This window comes from Nematolebias whitei, chromosome 7 (assembly GCF_014905685.2).
Source record: "Nematolebias whitei isolate Nwh7 chromosome 7, NemWhi1, whole genome shotgun sequence".
Lineage (NCBI taxonomy): Eukaryota > Metazoa > Chordata > Actinopteri > Cyprinodontiformes > Rivulidae > Nematolebias > Nematolebias whitei.
This window is the reverse complement of record NC_056504.1, coordinates 311,130-323,071: the sequence shown is the minus strand read 5'-3', so window position 1 is coordinate 323,071 and position 11,942 is coordinate 311,130. Positions and strand designations below refer to the sequence as shown.

General features: G+C 39.7%; 1 protein-coding gene across 1 annotated transcript in view; it reads left to right on the top strand.

The window, feature by feature from the left end:
• The window catches only part of usp48 (ubiquitin specific peptidase 48), a gene marked incomplete at its 5' end in the record, with an annotated part of 242,914 nt that overhangs the window by 146,171 nt on the left and 84,801 nt on the right, over window positions 1-11,942 (top strand). The window contains 2 exon segments of the mRNA XM_037678534.1: window positions 9,261-9,335; window positions 9,448-9,572. Of these exon segments, the coding sequence (XP_037534462.1) occupies window positions 9,261-9,335; window positions 9,448-9,572 (200 nt within the window).

The following is an 11,942-nucleotide window of genomic DNA, read 5'->3' as shown; positions in this document are numbered from 1 at the left end:
GTGTCAATAAACCAGGTGTCTGTAGTGGTGGTACATGGACAGGCCACCAGCTTTTAAGAAAAATGAAGCCTGATCAGAAGTTCTCCTCGGCAACAGCTAAGAATGATGATGTGTAACCAAGGTTTTACTGTCTTAATAATGTGTAACCAAAGTTTTACTGTTTTAATAATGTGTAACCAAACTGTTTTACTAAATAATCAACACATAATCAACTGATATATATTAATTTTTAAGACATTGTATAAATCCTTTGTATGATTGTGTGAGATGGTAAAAAGGCCTCATGTAACAGAACAACAAGTTCTGGAAAGTACCAGAAAGTCACAAGGTTTAAACACAACTCGTCTCATGATGACTCATCTTTGAGCAAAAAACAAGTTCTGGAAAGTACCAGAAAGTCACAAGGTTTAAACACAACTCCTCTCATGATGACTCATCATTTGAGCAAAACAAGTTTTGGAAAGTCCCAGAAATCTGGTCTAAACCGGTTGAGGTGCAAAACAGCACAGAAGTTACTGGAAAAGAGATGATGTAATTTTCCATAACCCCTCCTTAAGAGAAGGAGGGATGAATAAGTCTTTAAATACAGACTGACCAGAACAAAGCTTGGTCAATGCAAGTCGGAGTTGAGCTGAGGAGCTGAGCAGAGAGAATTACAGGCAAGGAGCAGCCCATCAGGATCAGAAGGAGCCCAAAAAGAAGATTGGATTTTACCAGTTTTGAGACGATGATGGAAATTAACTCTTTTCTTCACTGACAATGGGATTGGATGTAAGTTTTCTTTCGTCAAACTGGATGAGATTCCTACTTCTAAAAAAGCATGACCTGGGCCCGTCCAAACTCTGATCTTCTAATTTGGAAATAGTTGCACTTGCTACAGAGGTTGGCCTGTATCCCTCCCCTAGGGAACAGGAGATTTGCCCTTACCCCCACCAGTGTCCCACTAAGGGGCATACCTAAATCATGGTAAGCGGACGACCTCATTCTTACTCTGCTCTAATTAAATTATTTCATCAGATTGGAAGAACAGCATACAGAATAAATTTGGGAGTACTAAATTGGTTACTGGTAAGATTTGCTCGAAGGTGTTTCTGGTTCATGAGAGAGTTGAGAGAAAATATCTTTTGGCTTGAGTTGTGAAAGGTCTCTGTGAAGGTAGTATCTGTAAAACCCTTCAAGGGCTCTTGAGGTTTAGAGTTTCACAGATAGCAGTCACCACCATGTTAGGGAGGAAAGTGTATCCTATGTACTCATGAAAATTTAATCATTATAAAATCGTGCCTGTTGCTGTACCCCTGCGCAAATTATTGATTAAAAGCAAAGCAAAATGTACAAATCTGGACTATTATTTCATTTTTATCAATTAAATACATGGTAATGCTTGGTTCAATTATCAACACCAACAATAGGAGGTTTTTGTAAAGGTTTCCTAGCTGATAAACAACATCCTTGAGCCCGTTTCCAGGGCCCTAAAGATTACCAGAACGGTTAACAATTGCAACGCTAAAGTGAGAGGTGAGCGGCCACAACGCGAGTTTCTCTGGACCAGAAGATCCATCCCGGCTGCTTGAAGGATCGAGGTACAGAGTGAGATCAGGGTGTGACTCACGGATTTAAGGTCGTTAATATTCTGGATGAATCACCTCGTCGCAGCCTTAATGAGGTTATTTTAGAAAGCTGCTGGTAATACCATGGCGCTGAAGTAAACTCCCGGACCCCTTGGAGGAGAGGCTGCAAGCAAAGGTGCTTATCACTAATTCCAGTGGTTACCTTTCGCTTATCGGAAAGCAGACAAGTGTTAGCTCGTAGCCTCACCATAACCCCCGCCCGGCATCCTCTCCTCTTAAGCCGGAAGCAGCGCTTCCTCTTCTGCCCGCTGGAACGCCTCTGCTGCAGCTTCCAGGTAGATGACTTTAAGATCTGCATTCTGCCGAGCGTAGTTTTGAGTTTGTTGCTGATTTCTGCTATATTTCGTGGCAAATCCGCTCCTATTCTCATCAGTTCGGTTCGGCTATAGTTCACACGCATAAATCGCGCGGAGTCAGGCACAGAGTCAATATCAAAACTTCTAAAAACTGGGATGGTACCGGGAGCCTGTGAAGCTGCAACTGCTCTGAGCGCGGCCATCTTGGCATATATGTATATATATATATGTATGTATATATATGTATATATGTATGTATATGTATATATATGTATGTATATATATGTTTGTATATATGTGTGTATGTATGTATATATGTGTATGTATATATATGTATATATGTGTATGTATATATGTGTTTATATGTGTATGTATATATATGTATGTATATATATGTATGTAGTGGAGTAAAAATATAAAGTACCCACATTTAACTCTACTTAATTAAAGTACAGATACATGAAAAATGTACTTAAGTACAGTAACGAAGTATCTGTACTTAGTTACATCCCACCACTGGAGTTTGTTGATTCCTATACATATTTGGGTATCTTGGTCGACTCACATCTCTCTTTTAAGCTCCATGTGGAAAACTTGGTAAAGAAACTGAAAGTTAAACTGGGTTTCTTTTTCAGAAACAAACAGATACCGTCTAACCCTGAATGCTAGGAAACACCTTGTATCTGTGACTTTCCTTCCCTCCATTGATTACGGTGACATTATTTACATGAACACTCCTACAAGAACCCTGCAGATGTTGGATGCTGCAGTGTCGGATGCTGTCTATCATGGTGCACTAAGATTCATAACTGGCTGTGATTATCGTACTCACCACTGCACCCAGTATTCACTGGTTAATTGGACATCATTAACTTCACGCAGACTCTCTCACTGGTACATTTTCATCTTTAAATCACTTCTTGGTCTGCTGCCTTCATACATCTCCTCCTTAATGTCTCTGTGTGAGTGCAGCTACAGTGTGCACTCAGGACATCATTACCTGCAGTGTTCCCTCAGTGAGGACTAAACTAGACAAAAGGGCCTTCTCCTACTCCGCTCCTGTTTCCTGGAATATCTTACGAAAAGACCTGAAGCTCTCGACCTTGACCTCTCTAAGTGGCTTTAAGAATCTGTTGGACTCCTGGCAGGGACCAATACAGACATGTTCCTGTTTTTAGTTTTCTACATTCGCCTTAGAATCTAGCTGTTTTTTGTTACTTTTCTTTTCTTTTTACTTTTTTATTTTTAGCCATCCTGTTTGTTAAAAAAACAAAACTGGAGTATGGCTTTTTACAACTGTTTATTGTTGTTGCTGTTGTCCCTTGTTGTCATCTTTCTTTGTTGAAATCAGGTCTCTCTTGTAAATGAGTTCTCGAGGCTCAATGGGATTTACCTGTCTAAATAAAGGTTGAATGAATTATACTACATCACTCTAAAAATGCTATGTCTTAAATCATGGTAGTAGTTGTTAAAATTCATTATTATATATGTTCTGTTAGTATTCATTTAAAAATAGGTAAAAAATAGTGTATTCCAACTATGTTAGCACTAGGAATGCGTGATATAAACGGTACACGGTAGAAACGATAGAAATTTATCCTACGATAGAGATCTGTCTTCTACCGGCTAACCGCAGTAATGCTGTGTCTGAAGTAAAATCAGAGTTGTCAGTTTAATCGTTACTTTTTTTTGTTGAAAACTGTGCATAAGTGGTGTTCAAGTGAAAAATCAGAGCTGTCAGATTTAATCGTTACTTTTTTTAGCTGAAAACTATGCACAAGTGGCGTTAAAGTCTTTTCTTCAAGAGCTAAGTAGCGAAGCTACAAGCTAACTACAGCTGGCTTGCCGTAGTGTTGCCGTATTCTGACGCATGCGCAAAACGCTGTGTTCCGTCGAAAGTTTTGGGGGGTTTTTCATCGAAAGTTAAATCAAAGCCACAGACTCATTTTGTGTCAGCTCTCCATTAAAGCAGAAGGAGGCGCCAACTAGAGGGTTGGAGGGTGAAGTGTTTCAGTGTAAAATGCTGCTCTGTTGCTGTTCATTTATTAAGTGAGACTGGAAACTGTTAACAACATATTCTTTTGTTTAAAACATATGGTTAAAACTACATTTGATATCTTTTGCACTGTTTTGCACTACAAGCAAGAAGCCTAATACTTGATTTGTTTATTATTTAAAAACTCTCTGGACCTAGTAGTGGAATTTTCTTAATTCAAATTATATGATAGCAAAAGGACACCCTATGCTTTTTGAAAAATTCCTATCAAGTTTTATACCCAAAACATATTGCGATATATATCGTTATCACCACCCTTCACAAAACATATCGTGATATGAATTTTATGCCATATCGCACATTCCGTTAGCACTTGTAAAAATGTTACCTTAAATAAAAACACTGCTATAGATTTGATTTAATCTGCCTGTAACTCTGTCACTGAACATTTTAAGTGATTTAGAAGTCAATTAGCTCGCAAGGTTTTCGCTCATTTTTTTTAAACAATATTCTAGCTGAATTCATTAGCCAAAACCTCTAATATTTTGTTTATCTACATTATAGAAAAATCAGTTGTCGTTACTTATATCATGAATTGTGTCACATCAACTTGAGTGCAGAGATTTCTGTTTTCTGTCTGGGCTGCCAGTTTGAACTATACCTGTTGGTCTTGAAAAGTTAGTTATATAAATTTATGTTAATATAAAAAGGTCACTTACCAATTGTCTGCTTGATGTGGAATGCCGGCCTTTGTTCCTCCACCTTTGGCTCTATACGCCCGAGTGCATTTGCTGTTATTAAGTGACCTTGTACTAGGTGGCTGTTGATGCTACAGTTTCTAGCTAAGCTGTGTGGCAGTCTGGTGGGGGCCCCTAGTACCACCAAACACACCACCTGCAGAAAGCTATTAGTAAGACTAGTTCAAAAGTCATAATTTAGTCCAAGATCAACTTAGAATTTATCTCATAGTTTGTTAGATCGACAGTGAAAACTTGACAATCACTCCTCCCAGGACACGCACCATGGACACCCTTCTTTCATATCACTTTCACATCACGTACACATTTTTGTTTTGACTAGTGTCAGTTTTAACTTAAGAACACACTTAGGAACACCACACACATAGACACCTTATTCCTTATATATTATCAGCTTTTCAAGGCTGTAGACATATATACAACACATTTTACCTCTTTTCCTTTAAAACAACATTTCTAAATGGCCCTCAACTGCCTACTCTAAAAACTAACCTGACCCTATTACTACTCTTAACAACTTCACAATGTTCTACAGGTCTCTCCTGGACCTGTGCATTTCACTCTTGGACTTCATACCTTGTATTATAGGTGTATATTTTAAAGATCCTCCCGTTTCAATAAGCACTGCTATTACCAATACGTCGTTCATTGCTGTGCTCTTTGATCAGTCTGCGTCCAGCCGCAGACCTCAAGGGGACTAACACAAAAACAGGATCCCTGGGCCGACAACTTCTTTCAGAGAATTAGCAAAGCTCTCCACAGGCACCCAAAACTCAGTAGTTTTTTCGAACTGTCAGACGACCCGCACCTCTTAACGTTTTTCCCGATGTTCACGTTTTAATGCGTTTCTAGTAAACAGCGACGGGCAATTACGCCCGGAACATCTTCGGACTGCGCACGCTTCTCATAAAGATTTTACCGTCTGCATAAATGGCGTTATAATTTTCACGCGGGGCTTTAAACCTCCAGTCAGGCCGTTTGTTTAATTTAATCTAAAATCAAACAAAAGTTTATGCACGGGCTTTAAATCAGCTGGACGATTCTTATTTTTAGGGAAAAAATAGTGTTTCGCGTGTTTATAATGCTCTCGGACTACTTTCGGTTAGTAAGTTGCTAACGTTTCTGGTCCGCTCCCACGTGCACCCCGGCAAAAAATGCCACGTATATAAACTTTTACTTCCAGTAAATACATTCACAAAATCACGTATTATACTGTAACATTCTATTGCCTTTTTGTTCACTAAACTGTGTGCACAAAGATCGAAATCAGGACAGACTGTTTGTCCTTAAGGGACACGCAGAAATTCGACTTAACAGGCTTTCTGCTTACATCATAGATGATAAATAGCCGGCTCAGTCTGTGCAGAATCGGTCACCTGCCGCTATATTACGATTAAACAATAAGAAACGAGCTACCACTTCTAAAGACGGGAGACCGGCGTTTAAGGCATCAAGCTGTTAAAGATGGGGTCTGGCTGCGGGTCACCGGACCTGGAAACCTACCTCCAGCCCACGTTGCTCCCCCGGCTCGAACCTCCCTCAGAAGCAGTAACCCACACTAACAATAAATCAAGGAGACGTCAATTAAGTTTTATCAATTATATTAAATCAAGGCAGGAAAAGGTTACAATTTACAGCACTGGTCTCTCCGGGACAGTTCGACACGAGCAGGAACCGGAAGAAGGGCAGATGTCCCGTGTCATTACTCATTTATAGGGTCCTAGACTCCTCCTTCACAGAAGGGGAGCTCAACCTGTCAGTGTATGAGGGGGCGTGACTAAGTGTGATCTCAATGGATCTTATGTGGTTCTGATGTGTATGGAAATATGAGACGGTGCTTCAAAAGCCTTTCTACGTGATGTGGCAAGCAGAAATAAACTCCATTCCTTGACGGACATTGAATCCCAGGGAGACTCTTTTTAGAGTTGCTGGTCCAGTTTAACCCAGTCAGAACCGGGTCATAATTTCAGGGATCACAGGGAACTGTGCTGAACAGAAGTTCTCTGATGACTCTGCCACAGTCGGCCTCATCACAAGTGAGGACGACTCAGAGGACAGACAGCGGACTCAAGACTTGGTGGACTGGTGCCAGCAGAACCAGCTCCTGATCAACGCTGCTAAAACTAAGGAGCTGGTGGTGGATTTCCACAGGCACAGGTCCACTTCACTGACCCTGGTGAACATCCAGGGTGTGAACATCGAGATCATGGACTCTTACAAGTACCTGGGTGTTCACCTGAACAATAAACTGGACTGGTCTCACAACACTGATGCACTTTACAGGAAGGGTCAGAGCAGACTCTACCTGCTGAGGAGACCGAGGTGTTTTGGAGTGCAGGGGGTGCTCCTGAAGACCTGCTTTGACTCGGTAGTGGCATCAGCCATCTTCTATGGTGTTGTGTGTTGGAGCAGCAGCTTATCATCAGCTGAGAAGAAACAACTAGATAAGCTCATCAAGAAGACCAGCTCGGTGCTTGGACGCCCCCTCGACCCAGTGCAGGTGGTGGGAGACAGAAGGACTCCAGCTAAAATAACATCATTGCTGGACAACGTCTCCCACCCCATGAAGCTGCTGCTGAACTGGAGAGCTCGTTCAGTGACAGGTTCCTGCTCCTAAATGCACAAAGGAGCGTCACCGCAGGTCCTTCCTCCAGCAGGTCCTTCCTCCAGCAGCTGTTAGACTCTACAACCATCACTGCTCCAACAAACTCAACAAGGATTAAATACATGCTGACCTCTGCTGAAACACACTCTGCCTGTAACACTGTGCTGTCAATAGTCTGTCCTTATCAATGCTCCAATACATATTGAACTTTATTACTGATATTGTTTATCTTATTTCTTATATATTGTATTGTTTATTAACATTTAGGAACTTTTGTGTGAAATATTTTTATCTTTTTATCTGTTGCTGCAGATACACTGGAATTTCCCATCCGTGGGACAATAAAGGCTGTTTCTATTCTATTCTATTGTAATTTCATTATAATCCCATCTCTGAGCAGGTCAAAACCCCAGGACCAGTCTAGATAAATATCTTAACACCATATAGGATGATTTATTTGCTGTTTCTTCTGGTATTTAGACACATTAGTAAACCAGTAAAGCACAAACAAGCTTGAAAAACAAGGCCATGTCAAGAGAGATAAAAATCTCCAACTGAGCTCTGCACTTTACAAGAGTGGTGCGTTCACTAGTGTTGAAAGCCACGGTGCATTCAAGAGCATAGGGACTATTAAATTCTGAATGAAACAAGCCATAACCAAACAGAACGGAGCTCAGTAAAGAAGCCAACTACACAACAGTGTGGGCTTTCTAACAGCTTTGTTAATAAAGGTTATTAAAGGTTGAAGGAATAAACTTAATTAGAATCAGACTTTTTAAAGATAGTCACCTCTTCATTTGCTCTCATTTTCATTTGCTCATTTGCGCTGTATGTTTTCTGTTTAAATTTAAAGTGCACAGCAGTATTTTGGTTTTGTTATGCAGAAAAAAACTATTTTATTTTTGAGACATTTATTTTGTGCAGTGTACATGCCGTTTGTTAATAAAGGTGCCTGTGTGACAAGTGGGATTTGGGACTAAGCTTTGATTCTGAAATATGTTTTTGTTATTATTTTACGGAAAGAAAAAATATCGAGATATATATCGTATATCGCCATTCATCTTAAAATATTGAGATATTAATTCTGGTCCATATTGCCCAGCCCTAGTTTAAAAGAACACTTTATGATATCCACTTCATGACACTAAAAAGGCTGATTAAAATGGATTGTTGTCTTTAAATAACAATTTTCAAATATTTCATAGCAAACACTTAAAAAAACACTTTACACTCCCATCGCTTTTCCATAACTTTTTGCTTCCAACTGAAATATTGTGAAATTCCTGGTGAATGGGTTGGCTACAAGTAGCTGCTTCTGTCACTAATTGTGTTTTTAAATAACCATCAAAATCTCATGGAGGACACACTTAGCAGCTGAAAAGTCCACTTTTATTTCTCTATATTTGGCCTAAATTCATGATAAAATTTGACATGTTTATTTCAACTTAAGAAATTTTCAAAAATTATATGAAAAAACTTGTACTTGTTTGTATTCCTAACAGATAATGATATCAAAGTCTACAAAGTCTCATTTTATTAATACTTTGTTTGTTTTTTGATATTCTTGGGCAGCTGTGGCTGAGTGGTTAGAGCATTCGTCCTCCAATGGGACAGTTGGGGGTTCGATTTCAGCAGCAGTCACATGATGAAGTGTTCCTGGGCAAGACACTTAACACCTCATTGCCTCTAATGTGTGTCCCGTCGGTGTATGAATGTGATAAAGTACTGATTAGTCTTGGTATAGATCTAGTAGAGTGCAGTATGAATGGGTAAATGAGGCACAGATTGTGTTGTAAAGCGCTTTGAGTATCTTGATAAGATAGAAAGGTGCTATATAAGTGCGGTCTATTTCCATTTATTATAAGATATACCTTCATGAAGCTTGAATTTTCAAGGTACTCGGCTTTTGATTGACACGTAAATTTTCAGCCTTTTGTTTGTCTGGATTGTATCAACATTTTGCTACTTTGATTGTAGAGTTTCATTCAAATCTCTCGGAGGGTGCAGAGGATGAAATGAAGACTTTCAATGAAGACCTTGTCTGCAGTCATGGTATTTTCAAACTTCAGCATTAATAATAATTTTTGCAGTACCTTTCAACAAGTTTAGGCTAATTATTCCTCTTGCAGATAGATGCACTGTACAATTTCTGTTCTCACCGTAGGAGGCCTGAATATTTTGGAGACAGAACGAAAGCTGGTATCTACTGAAGTTTGGATCAAATTGAAAAAATATTTCCCAAAAGCCCCAGAGTTCAACCAAAACCAAGGTCCCTGTCAGCAGTGTCTGGTAAGATGACTGACAGACATGTATGAATTGTTACACTCTTATTTCATGTTATTTCTTTTCATTTTCTTTATATAACATTTTTACCGTTGTGTGTTTGTTTTTTGGTCAGCAAAATATTTCATGAACCAGTGGATAGATTGTATGCTGGTGTGGATTCTCAGTCATCAAGGACATGGCAAACCCAACTAATTTTAAGAAACAAAGCACTTGAGAAGAATAGTCTCATGCAGGCTAAAGCTGTGAACTCCACACTTTCCTATTTTGAAACATAAATCTTCCCAGCTGAAAAACAAAACATCTTCAACTACAAAATAGAAGTCCTGTTACTATACATAAAATTTTTTGGAAACATCCATCCATTCATTATCTTCCACTTGTTCCGAAGTCGGGTCGCGAGGGCAGCATCTTGAGCAGGAAGGCCCAGACATCTCTTTCCACATCCACCTCTTCCAGCTCTTCTGGGGGGACCCCAAGGTGTTCCCAGGCCAACCGAGAGACATAGTCTCTCCAGCATGTCCTGGGTCTTCCCCGGAGTCTCCTCCCAGTCGGACATGCCCGAAACACCTCCCTAGGGAGGCGTCCGGGGGCATCCTTACCAGATGCCTGAACCACCTTAACTGGCTCCTCGATGTGGAGGAGCAGCGGTTCTACTTCGAGTCTCTCTCAGAGAACTGAACTTCTCACCCTATTTCTAATGGAGAGTCCAGCTACCCTGCTGAGGAAACTCATTTCAAGGTTCTTTATTTGTCATTCACACCACATGTGGCACATGTGGTAGAACGAAATTGTGTACACAGGGTCCCAGCCACGTCCAGCAAAATTATTAAAATGTAAAAGAAAAACAGTAATAAGATCTAAGATATGACCTAAGAAAAACGTTAACAAAAAATACACTAAGCACTAGTAGTACAAAAACAATACGCCGAACAGCAACACGAACATGAGTCTGTGTGAGCAGATGAGTATGAATGAAAACAGCAACATGAAATACCATATTTTTCACTGTATAAGTCACAGTTTTTTTGCATAATTTGCATGCCCCGCGACTTAAAGGCTGAAACGACGTATTTCTGGATTTTTTTTTCTCCCATATTTATAAACCAAATTTTGGCTGAGATATGACCTTTTTCATTCATTCATTCTGACTGTAAAAATTGAACACTACCATTTTCAGCCACTAGATGGCACCAGAGTAGTAAGGCATGCAGGCTTGATTACAGGTATCATGTAATGGGTAAAAGTGGCTACAATTATAAATTAAACAAATTTCAAAACAAAAAACTTGACTTTATTATACCATATTTTCCGGGGGACACGTCGCACTGCCCTATAAGTTGCATCAGTCCGTATTTGTCTAACGTGAAAAAAATCCATAAATATGTTGCTTCGCCGTATACGTCGCATCTATTATGCGTCACCAATGACGTGTCGCATTTGTTATGCATCACCGCTGACAACCCGGAAATGTGGAACTGTGTTGTGCCAAAAACCGATGGGCTGCCAAACGGTGGCCGTGGGAATGTACACAGGAGGACTTTAACAAAAATTTAATAAGATTAACATTTAAAAACAATTATTTGTTTGCTTGAAATTATAATAAAGGTGTGTCTCAGTCTAACTTTTGCTTAATAAATGCACTTTGATGGTCAAGTCAGCTGTATTTCAAAAGCCTATTCCCGGAAGCGGCAGGCACACGCAGAGGGATGAGCCTCCGCATTTCTTCGAAATGTAACACAATTAACACCTAAAAACGTTTATTTGTTTGTTCAAAATTATAGTAAATGTATGTTTCAGTCTAACTTCTGCTTAATAAATGCACTTTGATGGTCAAATCAGCTGTATTTCAAAAACCGATACGCAGAAGTAAAGACGTGCACGTGACGAGTCGCTATGCAAATTTATCAGGATAGCCACATAAAAACAATTATTTGTTTGCTCAAAATTATATCAAAGGCATGTCTCAGTTGAACGTTTGCTTAATAAGTCAAGTCAACTTTATTTATAGAGCACATTTAAAACAGAACCTGTTATCAAAGTGCTTAACAACAACAACAACAACAATCAATGGGTGTAAAATTAAAGAGAAAAAAATACAATACACTAATAAAAATAAAAACTGAAGAATTAATAAAAATCATTTAAAACACAGGATCACAGAACAAAAAACACTAAATCAATTTACACTGTGTGAAATGCCTGAGAGAACAGATGTGTTTTTAGCAGAGACTTGAAGTGAGGAAGGGAGGTGTCCTGCCTGATGTTGGGGGGCAGGTTGAAGGGAGGTGGCCTGCCTGATGTTGGGGGGCAGGTTGAAGGGAGGTGTCCTGCCTGATGTTGGGGGGCAGGTTGAAGGGAGGTGTCCTGCCTGAT